This window comes from Myotis daubentonii, chromosome 2 (genome assembly GCF_963259705.1).
Source record: "Myotis daubentonii chromosome 2, mMyoDau2.1, whole genome shotgun sequence".
Lineage (NCBI taxonomy): Eukaryota > Metazoa > Chordata > Mammalia > Chiroptera > Vespertilionidae > Myotis > Myotis daubentonii.
The window spans coordinates 78156288-78179563 of record NC_081841.1 but is presented as its reverse complement, the minus strand read 5'-3'; the positions used below and the strand labels follow the sequence as shown (position 1 = coordinate 78179563).

At 41.9% G+C, this 23276-nt stretch overlaps 1 protein-coding gene across 2 annotated transcripts in view; it reads left to right on the top strand.

The window, feature by feature from the left end:
* The window catches only part of PAWR (pro-apoptotic WT1 regulator), a 115361-nt gene that overhangs the window by 69968 nt on the left and 22117 nt on the right, over nt 1–23276 (top strand). For both annotated transcript variants that reach the window (XM_059683700.1, XM_059683699.1), the window contains 2 exons: nt 2944–3075; nt 18003–18037. In XM_059683700.1, the coding sequence (XP_059539683.1) occupies nt 2944–3075; nt 18003–18037 (167 nt within the window). The remainder of the gene's footprint in view (nt 1–2943; nt 3076–18002; nt 18038–23276) is intronic.

Here is a 23276-nt window from a genome sequence, read left to right as displayed (position 1 = left end):
TCCTGATGTTCTCCCCACATCATTCTAATTTAAGATTCCTTCTCAGCTTCCATATCCCCCATTGTGAACCTTGTGTCTGAATGTGCTGCTTATGTACTAGGCTCCTCCTATTCCAGACACTCCAGTGATCCTTCTTGACTTGCACAGTGGCGTCTCTCTTTTTTTCTCTCTCTCTTTGGAGAATTTGTAAGTTCTGTTGCCTTTCCTGCCATTCTGTACGTTGGTCAGTGTATTAGTGTTTGCAGAGTGCCTGAAGGGACATTGTTTATTTTTTTTATCTTTCATAGAATCCTTTAGGGCAGTGTATTGGTTAGGAATGTGTTCAGTTACAATGGGTGTAATGTATAGAGTTTTGTTTCTGATTATGGGTTCTTATTTTTTCATGTAAAAAGTCTGGAGATAGATAATGCTGATGTTGATTCAGCTTTTTCGCAACACCCTTTCCTATAAGTTTTTCCATGTGCTCTTCCCACCATCTGAAATTCTCTTCTTTCTGTATCTACAGTTGCAGATATTACCCATCCTTTAAATTATAATCTCTCCTACAGAGTCTTTGTAGAGGTGAAAAAAACCCTTCCGTATGTACTCACAGGTACTAATAAGCTAGAAAGTGGCCTTTATAATTAAGTTTTATATACATGTCTCACCTTCCCTGTAGACCAGTGATGGCGAACCTTTTGAGCTCGGCGTGTCAGCTGAAAAACCCTAACTTAACTCTGGTGCCGTGTCACATATAGAAATTTTTTGATATTTGCAACCATAGTAAAACAAAGACTTACATTTTTGATATTTATTTTACACTAGAGGCCCGGTGCACAAAAATTTGTGCACTCGGGGTTGGGAGAGGAGGTCCCTCAGCTTGGCCTGTGCCCTCTCACAGTCTGGGACCCATCAGGAGATAATGACCTGCTGGCTTAGGCCTGCTCCCGGGTGGCAGAGGGCAGGCCCAATCCCTAGGTGCAGCCCCTGGTCGGGCTCAGAGCAGGGCCAATTGGGGAGTTGGGGCACCACCCCCTGTCATGCACAGAGCAGGGCGGATTGGGAGGTTGCGATGCCACCCTCAGTCACGCTCAGGGTAGGGCCGATTGGGGGGTTGGGGCACCGCCCCCTGTCACACTCAAGGCAGGGTCCATAGGGAGGTTGCAGCGCCACTCCTGTCATGCACAGAGCAGGGCCCATCAGGGGGGTTGGGGCTCTGTACCCTGTCACACACAGAGCAGGGCCGATCAGAGGGTTGGGGCTCTGTACCCTGTCACACACAGAGCAGGGCCGATCAGAGGGTTGGGGCTCCGCACCCTGTCACACTGATCCCGGTGCCGGGAGGCCTCGCTGCTCTGCTGATCCCAGGGCCAGGACGCCTCTCGGCTCCCCTGATCCCTGGCCTGGAGGCCTCTCGGCTCCGCTGATCACCGGGGCTGGGAGGCCTCTCGGCTCCGCTGATCACCGGGGCTGGGAGGCCTCTTGGCTCTGCTGATCGCGGGGCCTCCGACTCCGCTGATCACCGGGGCTGGGAGGCCTCTTGGCTCCGCTGATCGCGGGGCCTCCGACTCCGCTGATCACTGGGGCTGGGAGGCCTCTCGGCTCCGCTGATCACCAGGGCTGGGAGGCCTCTTGGCTCCGCTGATCGTGGGGCCGGGGGGCCTCTTGGCTCCGCTGATCGCAGGGCCTCCGACTCCGCTAATCACGGGGCCAGGAGCGGGCCGGGAGGCCTCTCGGCTCCGCTGATCACCTGGGCTGGGAGGCCTCTCGGCTCCGCTGATCACCTGGACTCCGCTGATCACCTGGGCTGGGAGGCCTCTCGGATCCGCTGATCACCGGGGCTGGGAGGCCTCTCGGCTCCGCTGATCACCGGGGCCGGGAGGCCTCTCGCCTCCGCTGATCACCTGGGCTGGGAGGCCTCTCGGATCCACTGATCACCGGGGCCGGGAGGCCTCCGACTCCGCTGATCACCGGGCCGGGAGGCCTCTCGGATCCACTGATCACCGGGGCCGGGAGGCCTCCGACTCCGCTGATCACCTGGGCTGGGAGGCCTCTCGGATCCACTGATCGTGGGGCCGGGAGGCCTCTCGACTCTGCTGATCCCAGGCCCTGAGGCCTCTCTGCCCTGCTGCTTCAGGGCTGTTTGGCTTCGCTCTGCTTGGAGCCTGAGTATGCAAATTAACCGCCATCTTTTAGCTTCTATAATTGAAACATTGTATCGTTTGGAGTTGTTGCTTCAGGAGCTCAGAGCCCCGCAGCTGCGGGGATCCTTGACTTTCTCCATCGCTGGGGCAACCAAGCCTCCTATTCTCAGCTGCCTGGCTGCCAGCCGCCATCTTGGCTGACAGTTAATTTGCATATCTCACTGATTAGCCAATGAAAAAGGTATCCGTCGTACGCCAATTACCATTTTTCTCTTTTATTAGTATAGGATATTTAAATGCCATTTAACAAAGAAAAATCAACCCAAAAAATGAGTTCGCGTGTCACCTCTGACATGCGTATCATAGGTTCGCCATCACTGCTGTAGACTATACAGACCATGTCTGTGGTGTATCTTTTTTGATTTCCTCCAAAAAGTGCCTTGTTTAAAGTAGACACAGTTTGTTTACTTGTTGAATGGATGATACAGAATGAGTGAACCCTACCTTAAGCAAATCTTGAGATTAGATGTTGGCAGTGATGTGAATATGGAAGTTTGGATATTAAGCAGATAATTTAATTTATAGGAATGAAATGTATACCAGTATATTGCTGAAAGAAACATCTTTATTGTGTAAATTAGTTTCTGAATGCACAAATATTTCCTTATACTAACAAATGTATTTTCATGTACTTTTAAAACATTCTATTAGTTTCTGAATACACAAATATTTCCTTATACTAACAAATGTATTTTCATGTACTTTTAAAACATTCTATTAATATTCAGTGAAATAAAATGGAAACTATCCTTTCTTTCAGTGCTTAGATGAATATGAAGACGATGAAGCAGGGCAGAAAGAGCGAAAACGAGAAGATGCAGTTACACAGCAGAACACTATGCAGAATGAAGCTGTCAGCTTATTAGATCCAGGCAGTTCCTATCTGCTACAAGTGAGTATTTAAAAATACTAGGATGTCACTAGCTCTTTTTAATCCTCACTGGAAGACATGCTGACAGAGAGAGAGAGAAAGAGAGAAACATCAGTCGATTGCCTTCTGTATGCACCCTGACCAGAAATTGAACTGGCAACCTTTTGGTGCATAGGATTACGCTCAACCAACTGAGCCACTCCAGCCAGGCATCACTAGCTATTTTAATGATAATTTGTAAGTTACTATTAATAATTTTTCTAGTTTCATTTTGGTTGCATCAACTCCATTGAAATATTTTCAATAGATTTAAAAACTGATCTTTCTTATCTCCAAATACTTTTGATTTAAGCAGTGCTTGGTCTTTATTTCCTGATCAATGAATATTTGCTGCCTGACTAATAAACAGTATCACAGTATACAAAGTGTCAGATATAAACAGTATCAATTGTAAAAGCAACCAAGAATAATAATCACCTCTTGGTAAAAATAACCAAGACTAATAATTACCTCTTAGTAAGTTTAAATGAGTGTACAGTTCTGTTCTAGTTTGATATTTGTTTTAGAATTGCTTTGCGAATAAAGAGCTCAACAGCAAGTTTCTACAAAGTTAAATGTTTAAACATAATAAAAGACAAAATTGTGAATTGTTAGAAACTTCTATATTTCTGTGTAATTATAAAGTATTATTTAAAATAAAATTTAACTCAGTTTTAAATTAGTTGGTTTTTTAAAATTCATGTGGTACAGATAATTGGAAGTTAATGGCATTGGAATGATTAAGTATTAAGAAAATCACTTCGCAGAATCCTTTAATATAAACTCTCTTGGAAGTGATCTTGATATAATGTAATCTTAAATTAATTTTATCACATTTTGAGGTCTTAAATTAGTGTAGTCTTTTCAGAGTTCCAGTTTTTACTTTTTTAAAATTAATTTTATTAAGATACCACTTTCAGAGGAGTTTCCAATAACATCCCCATTTTATTGATTAAAAATGAAATATAACTTGTCTATTAATTTGCAAGATAATGATAAAAGTGCATTTGGCAGGGAGAAGCAAAGTATTTTGAGATGGTTTGGAATGCGAATAAAAGACTTCGTTCTCCTCTGCTCTTTGAGGAGATCTATTGACATGAAGAATCGAAGCGTGATACAGGTTTATCTGTTCACCTGTACCCAAATTGTTGCTGATAGGACAAATAGAACCTATTACAGATAATGGTGTAAGCTAACCAGCAGCATCTGTGTGACTATTCATAATCAAAACTATCTTTGTATCCTTTGTCTAACAAAGTTGAAATTGAATTTGGGCTTATTCCACCTGTAGAGTGTTATGCTAAGTGAAGTAAACCAGTCAGAGAAAGACAAGCACCATATGATTTCACTTATATGTGGAATATAACGAACAAAATAAACTAACAAACAAAATAGAAACAGACTCATAGATACAGAGATCAGACTGACAGCTGTCAGAGGGGAAGGGGTTTAGGGATGGGTGAAAAGGCAAAGGGATTAAGCAAAAAAAATAAGTAAATAAAGCAAAATTCATAGACACAGACACAACAGTATGGTAATTGCCAGAGGGAAAGGAGTGGTGGGGAGGTTCAAGAGGGTAAAGGGGAGATAAATGGTGACAGAAAGAAACTTGACTTTGGGTGGTGAACACACAATACAATATACAGATGATGTATCATAGAATTGTACATTTAAAGCCTATATAATTTTATTACGCAACATCACCGCAATAAATTCAATGAAAAATACGTATTTTTCTGTGAGCCCTGGTGCTTGGGTGCAAAATACATAAGTAGTGCTTAATTTCCCTTGTTTGTTTGTTTTTCTTTTTCTCAAAGGACCTTTTTTTTCATTTTTAGAATGGAGCAATGATGAATAAATTACACATGAGAATGAGAATCCTAATCTGAAAATTAAAAAAATATGGACCTAGTCCAGGTGAAGATACAGGCTTAATTTATTGGAATAGAGGCAATATAGCATTTTTTAAAAATATGTTTTTATTTCTTTTAGGGAGAGAAGGAGGGAGGAATAGAGAGAGAGAGAGACATGGATTGATTGCCCCCTGTATGCACCCTGACCAGGGATTGAACCTGAAACCTGGGTATGTGCCCTGACCGGAAATCAAACTGGCAACCTTTTGGAGCACAGGACAATACTCAACCAACTGAGCCACAGCAGCTAGGATGAGAATATATAGCATTTTAAGACATGGTTTCAGTTCTTGGCCATGCCACTTATTCTGGCATACTCAGATAACATCAGGCAGCAGCTTTTAGAAAAAGGGTTGATTTCTTTCTGTGGAATGAAGCCAGTGAAAGCTGGTGTGGCTTGTGTTAGAACACAGGGCTTATTCCCAAATACAGTATATATGCGGATATGGAACAGTCTTGGCTGATCTGGGTTCTCTGAGGAGCTTTCTGCCTCATACAGTTTATCTTTTTTCCTGTACCTTTTCTAATTTCTTGCCAGGCCCACTCTTCCTTTCATTTTGTTTTTGTTTCATTAGCAGTGAGGATGTGACTCATTTTTTACCTTGGTTCCAAGTGTCTGTTTTGCCAGGCTCTGTGCTTAGGATGAAAGTGCGGCTCTCTTTCAAGGGTCCCAAATGGCCACATTGAAGTTGGAGTGGGAAGAGGAACTCCTCTTGTCTCCATAGCTGACTGCTCTCTGAGTTACTACCTAAACTCACATATTTTCCTACTCCTATAGGTAGATATTTGCTTGCAACTTCAACTTCAAAAAACAAAACAGAGATAATTTTGGTATCATTGGTTAAGGCTTTTTTAATAACCAGATAGACTTTTTTTCCTTAGCCTTATCTGTGAGTCTGAGCCATTCAATGAAACAAAACTTCAAATATGAAGAATAAAAAAGGAATATGAATGCGGTATTGGGAACAGGTAGAATATTTTACATTTCTACCTGACATATTTTCAGATAATATGAACTAGTGGTAATAAAAAAATAATTTAAAATTTTTTCTGCCCTGGCTGCTGTTGCTTAGTGATTAAAGGCACCAAATGGTCTCCGTTCAATTCCCTGTCAAGGGCACGTGCCTGGGTTGCACGTTTCCCTGCCCCCTGGTCAGGGTGCAAGGGTGGCAACCAATAGAAGTACCTTTCTCACATAGATGTGTTCCCCCCCCCCCCTCTCTCTCCCTCTCCTCTTCCTCCCTTCCATTCTCTGAAAGAAAAAAAAATCGATGGAGAAAATAATCTCGGGTCAGGATTAACAAGAGAAAAAAATAAGTATTTTGTGAAATTAAAAATGGATCTGCCTTATGACCTAGCTATTCTACTTCTGGGGATTTACCTAAAGAAACCCAAAACACTAGTTTGAAGAATATATGCATCTTGTGTTCATTGCAGTGTTATTTACAATAGCCAAGATATGGAAGCAACCCAAGTGCCCATCAATAGATGAGTGGATAAAAAAGTTGTGGTAATTTACACAATGGAATACTACTTGACCGTAAAAATGAATGAGGTCTTACCATTTGCGATAGTATGGGTAGACCTCTAGGTCCATTACGCTAAGTGAAATAAGCAGTCAGAGGAAGACAAATACCATATGATTTCACTTATTTGTGGAATCTAAATGACAAAATAAATAATCAAACAAAATTGAAAGAGACTCAGACACAGAGAGCAAACTGGTGATTGCCAGAGAGGAAGGGAATTGGGGGACTGGGTAAAATAGGTGAAGGGATTAAGAAGTGAAAATTGGTACCCTGGCTGGTGTGGCTGAGTTGGTTGAGCATTGTCTCATGCACTGAAAGGTCACTTGAATTTCGGACAGGGCACATATTCAGGTTTTGCATTCAATCCCCAGTTGGGGTGCATGTGGGAGGCAACCTATTGATGTTTCTCTTTTACATCGGTGTTTCTCTTTCCCTCTCCCTTTCTCTCTCTAAAATCAATAAAAATGTATTTTTTTAAAAAGAAGTAAAAATTGGTAGGTACAAAATTGTCACGGGCTTGTAAGAAAAGCAGAGGGACTATGGTCAATACTATTGTAATAACTATGCATAATACTAATTGGGGTACGGGAAATATCAAAGGGAACAATATGTAAAGTATATGGTTGTTGCCCTAGCTGCTTTGGCTCAGTAGATAGAGTGTCAGCCCTTGGACTAAAGGGTCCCAGGTTTGATTCGGGTCAAGGTCACATACCTTGGTTGCAGGCTCTATTCCTAATCCTGCTTGTGGAAGGCAGCCAATCTATGTGTCTCTTTCACTTTGATGTTTCTATTTTTATCTCTCCTCCCCTTCCTCCCATTCCCTCTAAAAATCAATGGGAAAATATCCTTGGGTGAGGATTAATAAAACAAAAAAAAAGTATATGGTTGTCTCATCACTCAGTTATACACCTGAAACCAGTCCTGTATAGTAAAAGCCTAATATGCAAAATGTTCGACCGGAGTTTGACTGCTTTCTATGATGTGCTCTGACCACTAGGGGGTGGTATGGAACATGGCGGGCATTGGCGATGCAGTGCTGGCAGCGGGCAGCAGTGGAGGCACTGCTGGCCCCAATGGGCCCCAACGAGAGCGAGACCATGGCAGGATGGTGGAGCAGATGAGCGGGTGGCGCTAGGCCAAGGTGGGTGCGAGCAGGGGACCAATTACCCTGCTGATTGCCCCACAGACAGCGACCAGTGGCGGTAGCAGGGGCTGGGGCTGCTGCTCGGCTCCCAGGTGCTGAGGGAGCTGAGTGGGGGGCCAGGCCCTGACCAATCACCCCACAGATGGTAACCAGTGGCTGGCAGGCCCTGGTCGCCCAATCGGGGCCGGGGAACTGGGGGTGACCAACCTCCCTCAGCGCCCGGGTGGGGGGCTGTGACCTCTTGCCAGCTACCTGGGGGTGGGGGTGACAGGGATGGAGGTGTGAGAATGCAGGGTATCCACCGAGCTCGCTCTCACTCCTCCTCCTACTCTCCCCTGGGACGCCAGGGCTCCTGCACCGGGGAAACGCCTGCAACTCAGGTGGCAGGCACTGCAAAGAGCCTGCCCCGCACCCACGTGGCCTCTTCTGGGTGAGCTGGGCCACAGCCGCTGGGACTACAGGGGCCGGTCGGGCTCCCCATGGGTTCACACAGGAGCCGGTCTGTGAGGACGGTTGGGAGAGAGCACAGTTCCTGCCTGGCTTCAGGAGCCGTGACTCAGGCAGAGGGTGGTACGTGGGGCACCGGGGGGCCCAGGTGCTGCCTAGGGCCCAGAGGTCAGCTGGGACCTGCCCTTCCTCATCAGACACTCACGCTTTGATGACTGGCCAGGCTTAGGGACTGCACCCATGCACAAATTTCATGCACCAGGCCTCTAGTCCTATCTAATAAAGAGGGAATATGCTAATTGACTGTCACGCCCTCACAAGATGGCAGTGCACACAGTCAATAAAGAGGGAATATGCTAATTGACTGCCATGCCCTCAAAGATGGTGGCGCCCACAGCCACAAGATGGCGGCACCCAGTCCCCTCTGGCCCACCGTGGGGGCAGGCGAGTGGTATGGCCAGGCCTGCCCCATGCGCCTCCCACTGGAGTCCCCCAGTCCCCCCACCCCCCTAGCTGCCCAGGGCCGGCCTGAGGCACAGGCAAGCCTCAGATGGCGGCTGCCCAGCTGCTCAGGTCTAGCCCGAGGTGCAGGCAAGCCTGGGATGGCGGCTGCGCAGCCGCCAGGGAGACCCGAGGCTCAGGTAACCAGGCCCGGCCGAGGCTTGCGCTGCCGGCAATAGCAGCAGCAGAGGTGTGATGGGGGTGTCGCATTTCCCTGAGCGCAGGGTTGCCTCCCGCCCTCGAGGGCTCCCGGACTGTGAGAGGGGAAAGGCTGGGCTGAGGGACGCACCCCCCCTCCAGTGCATGAATTTTCACGAACTGAGCCTCTAGTACAAAATAAAATTGAAAGAAAAAAATATTTTGTGGATAAGTTCTTTGAACCAAGTAGATATCTTAATCCCCATAAACTTTCTATCTCTATCCATTTATCAGATATCTATTTACATATAGATAGATAGATAGATAGATAGATAGATATACTAGAGGCCCTATGCATAAAAATTTGTGCACTTGGCGGGGCGGGGGGGGGGGCCCTCATCCTGGCCTGTGCCCTCTCACAGTCTGGGAGCCCTCGGGGGATGTCCACCTGCTGGCTTAGGCCCGCTCCCCGAGGTATCAGGCCTAAGCTGGCAGTCAGACATCCTTCTGGCAGCCTGGGAGCCCTCGGGGGATGTCCACTTGCCAGTGGGGAGCAGGCCTAAGCTGCAGGCAGACATCCTTAGTACTGCTGAGGAGGCGGGAGAGGCTCCTGCCACCACTGCTGTACTGGCAGCCATCAGCCTGGCTTGTGACTGAGCAGAGCTCCCCCTGTGGGAGTGCACGGACCACCAGGGGCAGCTCCTGCATAGAGCGTCTGCCCCCTGGTGGTCAGTGTGTGTTATAGTGACCAGTCATTCCCAGTCGTTCTGTTAGAGTCAATTTGCATATTACCCTTTTATTATATAGGATAGAGGCCTGGTGCATGGGTGGGGGCTGGCTAGTTTGCCCTGAAAGGTGTCCCGGATTAGGGTAGGGGTCCCACTGGGGTGCCTGGCCAGCCTGGGTGAGGGGCTGAGGGCTATTTTCAGATTGGCTACACCCCCTTCAGGGTGAGTGTCCCCACTGGAGTGCCTGGCCAGCCTGGGTGAGTGGCTGATGGGTGTTTGCAGGCTGTCCAAATCCCCCAGCGGGGACCCTCATCCCATGAGGGTGTGGCCAGCCTGGGTGAGGGGCTCATGGCTCTTTGCAGGCTGGCTACAGCCCCTTCAAGGTGGGGGTCCCCCCTGGGGTGCCTGGCCAGCCTGGGTAAGTGGCTTATGGCTGTTTGCAGGCTGGCCAAGCCCCCCAGTGGTGACCGTCACCGATGAGGGTGTGGCCAGCCTGGGTGAGGGGCTCATGGCTCTTTGCAGGCTGGCCACAGCCCCTTCAGGGTGAGAGTCCCCCTTGGGGTGCCTGGTCAGCCTGGGTGAGGGGCTGATGGCTGTTTGCAGGCTGGCCACGGCCCCCAGTCACCCAAGCTCCCAGTGGAGGCTGGCTGGAAGCAGGTATCTGGGATTTATTTATCTTCTGTAATTGAAACTTTGTTGCCTTGAGTGGAGGCCACAGCCGGCCAGGGCAGGCGGGAAGTTTGGCTTCCTCCATCTCCGGGGCAACCAAGCCTCCTGCTTGCTCCAGCTCCGTGGCTGCTGGCTGCCATTTGAGTTAATTTGCATATAGTCGCTCTGATTGGCTGGTGAACCTGGCTTGGGGTGTAGCAGAGGTGTGGTCAATTTGTATGTTTTTCTTTTATTAGATTAAATAGAGGCCTGGTGCATGGGTGGGGGCTGGCTGGTTTGCCCTGAAGGGTGTCCCGAATCAGGGTGGGTGTCCCGCTGGGGTGCCTGGCCAGCCTGGGTGAGGGGCTGAGGGCCGTTTTCAGGCTGGCCACACCCACTTCAGGGTGGAGGTCCCCACTGGGGTGCCTGGCCAGTCTGGGTGAGGGGCTGATGGCTGTTTGCAGGCTGGCCACACCCCCTTCAGGGTGGGGGTCCCTACTGGGGTACCTGGCCAGCCTTGGTGAGGGGCTGAGGGCCGTTTTCAGGCTGGCCACGCCCCCCGGTGACCCAAGCTCCAGCCTCTCCTTTTTTTCTTTTTTTTCTGAGATTTATTTATGTTCTATAATTGAAACTTTGTAGCCTTTAGTGTAGCCTAGGGCGGGCCAGGGCAGGCAGGAAGCTTGGCTTCCTCCATTGCCAGGGGCAAGCCAAGCCTCCTGCTCGCTCCAGCTCCGTGGCCGCCGCCATCTTAGTTGGGTTAATTTGCATACTTGCTCCTGATTGGTTGGTGGGTGTGACTTGAGCGTAGTAGATGGATGGTTATTTTGCAGGTTTCTTTTTTATTATATAAGATATCACTTTATTGAGTCACTATTCCCTAGTTTATCTGATGGGTTATACCCTGTTACCATCTGTATTTACGTTTTATTGGTGCTGTAACAAATTGCCACAAATTTGGCAACACATTTATCATCTTACAGTTTTTTAAGTTGGAAGTCCTACATGGATCTCATTAGGCTAAAATCGAGGACTGAAATCATAGACTAAAGTCAGGGCTGAATTCCTTTTTGGAGGCTTTAGGTGAGAATCAATTTCCTTTCCAGCTCTTAGTGGCCAGTTGTCCCCTTCCTTCTTCAAGGCCAGCAGTGGTGGGTTGAGTCCTTACATGGTGTCATTTCACATTTCTTCTTAGTCATATCTCCTTCTGCCTTTTGTCTCTCTCTTCCACTTTTAATGACTCTTGTGTTTACATTGGGCCCTCAAATAATCCAGGATAATCTCCCTGTTTAGAGTTGTTGATTACAAGCTTAATTTCCCTTTGCTATGTAACCTAATATGTTAGAACAGCAGTTCTCAACCTGTAGGTCGCGACCCCTTTGGGGGTCAAATGACCCTTTCAAGGGGTTGCCTAAGACCATGGGAAAACACATATATAATTACATATTGTTTTTTTGATTAATCACTATGTTTTAATTATGTTCAATTTGTAACAATGAAAATACATTCTGCATATCAGATATTTATATTACGATTCATAACAGTAGCAAAATTACAGTTATGAAGTAACAACAAAAATAATTTTATGGTTGGGGGTCACAACAACATGAGGAACTGTATTAAAGGTTCGTGGCATTAGGAAGGTTGAGAACCACTGTGTTAGAAGGTTTTAAGGGTAGGATGTGGACATCTGTGAGATTCATTATTCTGTCTGTCACCAAACTATCATTATTTACTTTGCCACATCTCCATCATTCTTGGAATACTTCTTTGTTTCCTGGTATAAGATGTTGCTGGCTTATCTTTAGCTTTTCTACCTCTAGCCCTGGTATCAACCATTGCTCTAAAGAGACTTGATTCCTTTTACTGGAAAATGATATTTTGAAGCCAAGATCTAGGCTGTGGGTAACATGTATATCTTGTGTTAGCAAAATGTCACTATTTCTAAACATTAAAGAATTTAAATTTAAAAAAATGTCACTATTCCTAGTTCCTCTCTATGTGCAGACCTGCAAAATATATGCAAGTCTATGTATGTGTATATATGTATATCTATCCATGTAGATATTGAAACTAATTTATACCAAAAACTCCAATTCTAGCCTGATACCATCAGGTTTATTCTAGTACCTGTACCTCCCTTTTTGTGACATTGAGAAATTTGTTTCCCATTATTCTGAATATATTTTCTTATTTGCTCAATTCCTCTGTATGTAAGCTATCTCCCATTGCCATTCCTTCCCCACACTTAGGCCCTACTTGCTGCAGGTGAGTTCTGACCTCCCCTGTCGCCTCTCCCTGTGAACACTTGCCTCATTCTCTTCAGGCTTGGACATCCTGTGCCAGGCTGCAGGATGCTGTCCATACTCTGCTTGATTTCTGAGTCCTCATATCAGGGCACCCCCCTCTCCTTGTCACACTGCTTAGTTCTCCTGTCTATCCTGTGGCAGGCTGCTCTTCCCTAGGGTCTTTGTCTTTGTTCCTGCTCAGACTCTGAGACTGTGTGCTGCATTGCTCTCCCATGGGGGCGCCTTGTCAACCTGGTTAAGTTTGAACACTTCTCGGCCAGGATGCCTCTCTGTGGACACTCTTCATCCTCATTGGGCTCATCCTTCTGCATAGATGTTCTCCGTGCCCTGCAGAGACTGTGAATTCCCTACACCAGGCCACCTCTTTGAGGGCATTGAGGGTGTACACTTCTGGGACCCTAAAACCCTATCCTGAGCCACCTCCTAAATTGATGACCATCACACTCTGCTTGTGGTTCTTGATTTCTCTACATGTGACTCCCTTTCCGACCTTGTTTCAGGACTGATAGTCTGCCTTCCCTTTCCTGCTTTGTAGACACCCACCTTATTTTGCACATCCTCTGACTTCTCAGGCCAGGCAAGTCCCTGCTGCTATATGGACACTCCTCTGTTTGCTTGGACTATGATTCTCTATGCCAAGCAGCTCTTCTTCATATAGGGTTTCAGTATTTCGATACCCACTTAAGGACTTTAGGACTGACTTATTCAGGGAAGAAAGAGGGATTATAAGTTTTTCTCTTTTTTAATCTTTGTTAATTTGTTAAAGTTGTTGTCTTCTCATTAGTTATTTTATCAGTTATATACATTACAGATATTTTGTATTCATCTTCAACAGTCTGTCTTGCTACATTATGTATAGGTATTTTAAGTCAGTCTTGAGGGCCAGTTAGCATGTTACACCATAATTTTACTGGGAGCTATGGCTTTGTTGCTAATTAATTCAATAAGTATTATTTTGCTATATGTGATTTTTTTTAAAAAAATCTTCACCTGAGGATATTTTTTCCGTTGATTTTTAGATAGAGTGGGAGGGAGGAAGAGAGAGAAACATAAACATTGATGTGAGAGAGACACATTGATAGGTTGCCTCCCCACATGAGCCCCAACCAGGGTCCAGGGATGGAACCTGCAACCCAGATACCTTGACCAGGAATCGAACCTGAGACCCTTCTGTGGGCAGGCCAACATTCTAACCACTGAACCATACCAGCCAGGGCATGTCACATGTGCTTGTATACTTGTTTATACTTGACTAGTTCTGATCAGCCACTGCACCTGTAAAGACAATGTTTCTGGGATTTCCTTATTGACCACTCTTAGCTTGAATATAGTAGAATGTTTTGTTTAAACTTATACAAAATAGTTTGTGCTTTGCCAACATTTTCTAAGCTCTACATAGTTCTCTTCTCCTTCCCTTTAGTAATATAAACCATCCCATTGCAAGGAAGATTATTCCAGGAAAAGTATATCTTAAACCAGTTGCATAACAGGCTTTGGGGTTTTTGAAGGTCTAATTACATAGTCTTTGAAAAAAAATTTTAAGACCAATATCAGTCTTAGCACTTGTATTTTCTTTTTATAAAGACTTTTAAAAATGTATTTTTATTGATTTCAGAGAGGAAGGGAGAGGTAGAGAGAGAAACATCAATGATGAGAGAGAATCACTGATTGGCTGCCTCCTGCACGCCGCCTACTGGGGAACGAGTCCGCAACCCAGGCATATGCTCTTGACCAGAATCGAACCCAGGACCCTTCTGTCCACAGGCCAATGCTCCATTCACTGAGCCAAACCAGCAATTGTATTTTTTCCTTAAAGTTTCTGTGATAGTGGTATTTCCTCCACCTCGCCTCCCATCATATTTAGAATCGAATTAATTATAACAGTAATTATTAAGTTGTCACCGTTTGCTTGGAAATCTTGTGGCCACAGAAATATAGAAGCTTTTGGTTAAAAAATCTAGGGTGGAATTTACATTTGTATAGAATTTTGTTTTAATATGTAGAAACTTCAAGCATTTTCCCCCTTAAAATTCTAAGGGATTTTTTCGCTGCACAATAAGAATTGCTTTTTCTAGCTAACATTTCTTACTCAATATATGCCAAATTTTCTCTTTTTCAAAAAATATAGAGATCACTTTAAATTCCATCTGTAATTATTGATTTTAGAGACACATTATAAGCAAAGTACTACCCTTCCGAAATTCTCTACTAATACTAATATAGTCTATCCAATTTTGGGAACATTTAATTTTTAAGAAATGTAATTTGATTACTAGAATCACTGTGAAGTAGTATTTAGTTGCAAATTTGATAATCTAATAAAAGAACATATTCAAATCTACCAATAAAAATGTAAGTATTGTTTGCCTTCATTAGATTTTTAACTATTGGAGTATTAGTTATATAGAAATAAACTTATCCAGTTAACTGCCATGTGTCCAAAACAGAAACCATCCCCACACGCCACGATATTTTGAATTTAATTTAAAAAATCAATTTGTAATGAATATTATAAAAATAAATATATTACAATTCAGGTGTTCTTGAATATTTTCAGTTGAAAATTCTCACGAAAAATGATTTTATTTATTTATTTATTTTAATATATTTTATTGATTTTTTACAGAGAGGAAGGGAGAGGGATAGAGTTAGAAACATCAATGAGAGACATCAATCAGCTGCCTCCTGCACACTCCCTACTGGGGATGTGCCCACAACCAAGGTACATGCCCTTGACCAGAATCGAGCCTGGGACCCTTGAGTCTGCCGGCCGACGCTCTATCCACTGAGCCAAACCGGTTAGGGCACGAAAAATGATTTTAAAGTTGGTCTATAGATGCTTATGGCAGGCAAATGGTTAAATTCTAATTGTTTGCACATCTTGGACATAAGAATGGAGTGATTTGATCAAGTATGTTAGCATATTAACTTTTAACTCTATAGCAAATACTGTATAAACTTAGTTGAGATAAGTTTTAAGTGACCAGTTTTTAAAAAAACTAAGAAATGTAGAAAATTTGTATTCTTTAACTTCCTGTTACTATACTTAACTGGAAATTTGTCTGATACTGACTTTCATTTATAGTTGGACCAAAGTATAAAATTAGTATAATGCCACTAGAGTTTAGTGTTGCCGAAAATGCCGCCCATCCCACATTTCTGTATTTATTAAAAGTCTGCTCTAAAACTGTTTAGTCAAAGTTTAACCACATTAGGGCAATGCCTATTTAAGCCTCAGGAATATTATTTATTGCCAGGTTGTTACACCATTTCAATCTATACATCAGTAACCCACAGATCAGTAAGTCCAGTAAGGGCTGTTTTTATCAGCAGTTCTGCTTATTCTATTTCAATAAGCAGTAGTTTGGGTAATCAAGGTGATGTCATGTTTTGAAATATGTCAGTTATAATTAAAATGAGAGCCCTGGATAGTGTGCTCAGTAGTTAGAGCGGCAGCCTGAGCCCAAAAGGTTGAGGGCTCAATTCCCAATCAAGGGCATGTACCTGGGTTGTGGGTTTGCTCTCTGTTGTGGGAGGCAACCAGTCAATATCTCTCTCACATTGATTTTTTTTCTCTCGCTCTCTCTCTTTTCCCTCTGTCTTTCCTTACCTCCCTCTCCATTCTACTCTCTCTGAAAAACAATGGGGAAAAAATTCTCTGATAGGATTAACAAAAACAAACAAAGAGATATGATGTTTTGGAATTTAGGGCATTATTAGCGTTTTTTTCTTATGCATATTTAGACAGGTATCATTTAAGGTGTATGCCTTAGTTTTAGTTCATATAGAATAAGATTAGGGAATTTTTATAAAAGAAAACTGTTATAAAATGTTAGTTGAACTACTGTTTGTGAAATTTTAGGGGAATAAGTTCCATATGAAACCATTATCAGCATTCAATAAAATGTATTTTGAGTGGATACACATAAGCTTAATATGTCTTTCTGCTTTATCTGAATAACCAGTGATTAAACATTTTAACCTAATTATTATGGTTCAAAAATAACTTCAAAACTAAATTTTATAAAGTATATTCTTTGTTGGTATTCACTAGAGATTTCATATTTTTATAAATAGATTTGTTTCACATGTTTGCTGTACAGAGTACCAAGAATTCATCTGCTTTATGTTTACGGGGTGCCACATTAACGACAGGCAAATAAAGAAACTATAAAGGCCTATTTTCAACCTTTTTCATCTCATGGTACACTTAAATTAGTTACTAAAATTCTGTGGCACATCAAAAAATATATTTTTTTGCTGATCTGACAGAAAAAAAAATCGGTATAATTTTGATTCATTCACACCAGATGGCTAATGTGTTGGCTGTTGTCATTTTTTAAATTTGACAATCTAAGGGAAAAGAGGTCAGTGCCCCTGACTAAATAGTCAGGTATTTCATGTTTTAAAATTTTTTCAGCACACTGTTGAAAATAGTCTAAAGTTTACTTTGCCTAGTAAGTTAAGAATAGCTGATGCCCAAGGGAGGGTTACAATGTCTTTGAACCAACTGGCAAAGCATGGCTTCCCCAGAGGTAATTCTGCTAAGTCAAGCCCACACACAGCGGTACCTCTAGTGTCGTGTCACCTGGTTACTTCCGTTAATGGGTTAATTACAAAGGAGTTGTGCTAACCATTTTATTCACCTATACCATTTAATTTCCACAATAATCCAATAAAATAGACATTGGCTGTTACTCCTTTTTGAAGATGAAGAAACTGAGACGGATAGATGTTATATAACTTACTTGTAGTACTGGCACTGGGATCTAAATCTTAGTTAACCATATGGTTTGCTGTTACTGTTCCCAAATTGATATGTCCTTTATTGCACCATGCAGTCAGTGCTCTCAGTCTGGAATCTGGTCATCTTATAAAGAGAGGTTATTCTCTGACTTTAATTATATCTGAAATTTTTTCATTGTAGGGTCTCTCTTAGAGACTTTTAATGATTAAATAGAAAAAAGAGTTATCAGTGTTTACAAGACTCAGCATTTAATTTTGACCAGTTTTTATAAAATGATAATGTAAAAATATTGGGAGAGCCCGGGCAAGATAATAATTTTCCCACCCCAGTGATTAATATTAACTTACAGCAATTTTTTTTTGTACTTTAGAATCAGCATAAAAAATACATTCTCACTTTTTATTTTTAGCTGTCTTTAAAAATGAGCAATGGCTCTTAAATATATGGTGGATTGTAGCCTTTTTAAAAAAAATGAGGCCATAAAAAAAGACTGGAAAGGATTATAATTGTTTCATATTTTAATGTTTATTGACTTTCAGAAATATTTAAAGGTGATGGTTGATGAACGATGCTTCCTTTATTTTCTGAGCTTTTATACAATTTTTAAAGAGTGATTGGTTTTGAATGAAATATCAGATGTAGAGTCTTGGTTTGTTTGACCAGCAGTGCAAATTTTTTAAAGTAATGATAATTGTTCTAAATTATTTTCTTTCAAAATGAGACATTTTCTATCAACTGTTTTATGTAATCTAGAATTGTATGCTTGCACACACATTCAAACTGATATGTCATTATTTTTATTTCACAGGAGCCATCTAGAACAGTTTCAGGCAGATATAAAAGGTAAGAATCCTTAAGTATGACTTACAACATATTGTAGACATGAGTGTAAGTTCTGTCTCACCATGGCTTACCTAACTAGAACTGTTTTGAGCAAGCTTTCTGAAAAATAAGAAACTTTATATTATGCTTTTAAAAAGAAATTACACTGTAAGTAGGAGTGTAATGTCTCTGTCTAACCATGACATATTCTGGCATACCTTGCAGTCTTTGAAACTGTGTGCACCATGAATTTGTATGGGCCTGATGAACTTAGCAAAATATAAACTTAGGATCATTTTCCCTATGTGTTTAAACATTGAAAATACCACCTATATTAATTAGCTTGGCTGCCATAACAAAAAACCATAAACAGAAATTTATATTTTCACAATTCTGGAGGGCTGTAAAGTCCAACACCAGGGTTGCTATTATGATTGGGTTCTGATGAAGGTTGTCTTCCTGACTTACAGATGGCTGCCCTCCTGCTTTTCCTCAAATGGTGGAAAGAGAAAGAGTAGCTTCTGTGTCTCTTTTGATAAAGACACTAATCCCATTGTGAGGGCTCCACCCTCACGGCCTCACATAAACATAATTACCTCCCAAAGGCTTCCCTTTCAAATATACCATTACATTGAGGGTTAGGGCTTTACCATGTGCATTTTGTGGGTTTGCAGTTCAGTCTTAGTTTGTTCAGACTCCTATAACAAAGTACCACAGACTGGGTAGCTTATAGACAACAGATATTTATTTCTCATGGTCCTGGAGGCTGGCAGTCAGAGATCAGAGTGCCATTTTGTTCAGGTTCTGGGCAAGGTCGTCTTCTGGGTTGTTGACAGACAACTTCTTGCTCTGTCCTCACATGGTGGCGGAAAGGGCTAGGGAGCTGTGTAGGGTCTCTTTTATAAGGGCACTGAGTCCATTCATGAGGAGTTCACCTTCCTGACCTAGGCACCTCCAAAGACCCCACCTCTTAATACCATTACATTGGGCATTAGTATTTTGGCATGAATTGGGAGCGGGGGTGGGTGCAAAGTAACAGACATTCAGACCACAGTAAGTCCATAGCACCACCTCTACACAGTGAGTAGTGCACATATATAGGAAGAAAATGAGAATTTGGTATGAGAAGTTGTTTAATGCAGATGCTTGGGATGTTAGGTTTCTTCACTATTGAAGCCATAAAGGTTGCAGAAGATGGGCTCATACTTGTGCTAATAATTATGGAATAATTATAAATCTTATCAAGTACTTTTAATGTCCAAAATGCTTTACATAGAGACCTTGTTTAATTCTCATAGTTATCTTATAAGGTACAATATTTAGCTTCATTTCATAGATGAGAGGTTAAAGAGGTAGGATAATTTTGCTGAGGTTACTAAGCTAGTCAAGTGAGGAATCTAGATTTGAACTCAGGCAATCTGACTCCAGAACCCACATACTTGCAGGTGACCATTTCCCTAGATTTATATGTATAAGACCTTTGTTTTCCTCTACGTGTATGTTAAAGTTTAAAATATTTGGTTAAAAGTTTTGTTTATTATATCTCATCTAAAATAAAACATTGATTAAGAGGAGCTCTAATTTTAATACTCAGTCATTCCCCCTTACCAGCAGGTGTTGTATTCCAAGACCCCAAGTGGGTACCTGAAACCATGTGTACAGAATCCTTTATATACTGTGCTTCCTCCTATACTTGCCTACCTATGATACAGTTTAATTTATAAATTAGGCACAATAAAAGATTAGCAGCAACAATTAATTATCAAATAGAACAATTAGTATCTATACATATAAAAGCCTAAGCAACCATCTGACCATTCGCGGTCTGACCGGTAGCTGTGATGTGCAATGACCACCAGAAGTTAAATGCTCCGACCAGTAGTTATGACGTGCACTGACCACCAGGGGGCAGACACTCAATGCAGGAGCTGCTGAGCTGCCATGACTTGGCAGCTGCGGTTCTCGGGTGATGCACCCGGAACCACAGAAGAAGGAGCCCAATTCCAGGTGCATCACCTGAGAACCTCCCTCTTGCAATCCGGGGACCCCTCAGGGGATATCAGAGAGCCGGTTTTGGCCTGATCCCTGCAGGCCAGGCCAAGGGACCCCACCTGTGCACAAATCCATGCACGGGGCCTCTAGTACTATAATAAAAGTTATATGAATATAGCCTCTCTATCAAAATATCTTAGTACTATATTCATTCTTCTTTTGTGATAATGTGAGATGATACTATGTCTGTGTATGATGAGATGAAGTGACGTGAATGATGTAGGTATTGTGACATAGCATTAGGCTGCTATTGACTTTATGGTGATTTTTAAGAATCACTTTACTGCTTCTCTGTGGTGTGTTGGAATTGTCAGCCTCACTACTCTTGGCTTTGGGGCCATTATTAGGTAAAATAAGAGTTACTTAAAAAGAGCAGTGTGATATCTCAATAGTAAATCTGATAACTGAGATGGCTATTATGTGACTGGATAGGTAATGTATAATAGAGTGGACAGGCTGGACATGTGGGTGAGTCACATCCTAGATGGCTCAAGATTTCATCACATTACTCAGAATGGCTTGCAGTTTGAAACTTATGAATTGTTTATTTCTGGAATTTTCCACTTAATATTTTCAGAATACAGTTGGCCATGGGTAACTGAAATGGAAAAGTGAAACAGTGGATAAGGGGGAATACTGTATTCTATTGAAATCACTCTTATCTTGAACATCTCTCACTTGTTCACTGACTCCCTTTTTAAAATGTATAAATAACTTTGAGAAATTATAGCCATCGCTCGGTATACTTTGGGGGTTGGTTCTAGGACCCTACTCAGATGCCAAAACTTGGGAATACTCAAGTTACTATATAAATCCATGGTCATTCTCCTGAACACTTCAAATCATCTGTAGATTATTTATAGTAGCTAATACAACGTAACTGCTATGCAAGTAGTTGTTACACGCCGTATTGTTCAGGGAGTAGTGACAAAAAGTCTGTACATGTTCAGTATATAGATGCAACTCTCATGGATGGGCCTAACTACATAGCACACATCAGCAACAACGTAACATTTTTTTTCTGAATATTTTACGTGTAAGGTTGGTTGAATTTGTAGATGTGGAGCCCTTGGATATGGAAGGCCTGTAGTTGGAGATGTAGGGAGGTCATGAAATTTCTGAAACTGAAGGTTTAGGAAAGATGGATCAGTGTCATATTTGTAGGTTATTTTTCCAATGTGTAATTTTCTTAATAGAATGTTTTCTTGGTTAAGTTTATAGTGCATTGGTTAAAATAAAATTATCTTTAAAAAAACAAGAGAGATTGTTAGATGTGTAGCTGTGGCTATCCTGCTTGGTGTGATATCTAAATAAAACCTTTTTTTGTTTAAACGCAAGGTAGTCTGAATGACTTGCAAAGGTTGCAGGATTAGCCAGGGTGTATAATTTACCATTCTTCTTAAAGCATGTAATTTAACCATTAGGAATGGCACTGATTAAGAAACAGGGGAAGCAAGTTAAGACAGATAATACGTTTTATCATTCTCACATAGTAATTAACTGGTCCTTTTGTTTTCACAAATTTTTTAATACACTTAATTATTTTATTAAGTAACATTTATGCACAGTGATAAGTGTGCTTCTGAGTTGGCCTCCCCTCCAGTAACATTAATAGGTTACATTTATGTAGCTTTTAATGGTATACAGAGCACCTGCACATACCTTACCTAACAATAGCCACATCGGGCACCTGGACAGGCATCTTCATTCCAAAATGAGGAAAATGTTTTTAGTTCCATGAGTCCTTTATTATGCCACATTCCCTCTGAGCAGAAATTAGCTAAGTTACAAGAGACGAAATATATTTTTTTAAGTTTTTTAAGTTACAAGAGAGGGACATTTTTGTTCATATGCCAGAGTATTGGACACGTCAAGATATGAATATTAGGAAGAATTAATGTTATCTTAGTTGAAATGTAGGTGCAAAATTTTATTTCATATATATAATGTTTCATGTAATTATTGTCCTTCTATAACTATAATTCATGTAGCTTTATCAGAACTTTTCTTTTTACAATTTTTTTTTTGCAGTTACTGAAAATGATCAGGGTAGAATTTTTATACACCTTAGAACTGTTTATTTTTTTATTTTTTAAATATATATTTTGTTGATTTTTTACAGAGAGGAAGGGAGAGGGATAGAGAGTCAGAAACATCGATGAGAGAGAAACATCAATCAGCCGCCTCCTGCACACCTCCTACTGGGGATGTGCCCGCAACCAAGGTACATGCCCTTGACCGGAATCGAACCTGGGACCCTTCAGTCCGCAGGCCGATGCTCTATCCACTGAGCCAAACCGGTTACAGCAGAACTGTTTATTTTAAAAGCAGTTCTGACTATTGAATATTTGGATTAGAAAAACCCACACAGATCAAATACTATTAACATTATATTTATAGGTTTTTTATTTGTATAACTGTGTGGATAATGGACATAATGGACATATAATTTTGCATTCTATTTTTCTCCATAGTTGAAGTAAAACAAGTATCTTCAACTTTTATTTTAAGTTTCATAGAGAATGACTGCTATCAACTGAGCCATCTCTGCTTTTCTCCTTTTCAGTGAAGTATAGCATAAGTATTCCAGAGACCCTCACTATAACTGTTTTAGGGACCCATAATTTTTTGTTTTGTTTTGCCATAATTTCTTTATTTTGATAAAATGTGACTATGATTCTTTTCCTTAGGGACCAGCATTCTCTTCCAAAGTCATTTGTGCTAAAATGTTTGTTTTGATCATTTGAATTTGTCCCAGTTGATATATTAGGGAACGATTTGACTATGACACAAAATTTGAGTTTGCCAATGCAGAATTTTAATTTTGTTCATGACAAACAGTAGGTACACCCAGAAAACTGTACCTAGCTCAACCAAGCCACATAGAAATGCACAAACCACACACCTCAAACATTATACCTTACTGTGAACCACAGCTGTCCACATGTGGTGTTAGAAGAACTTCCATCTAATTTCAGAAGACCCTCCTTTTCATACTTCACTTAATGTGTAAAAAAAAGAAGTGTCACTTTTAAAAGATACTGTATATCTTGAATTGTGTCAGATCTCTTATTTTTTGAGCTAATATAGAGAGAAGTCAGACCTTTAATTGTCATGTGAAACTTAATGCTCTTTCATAGGAAATTGAATAGACCCTCTATAAGTTTGGAAAGTGAATAATTTATTTAGAAACATAATATTCAAACAA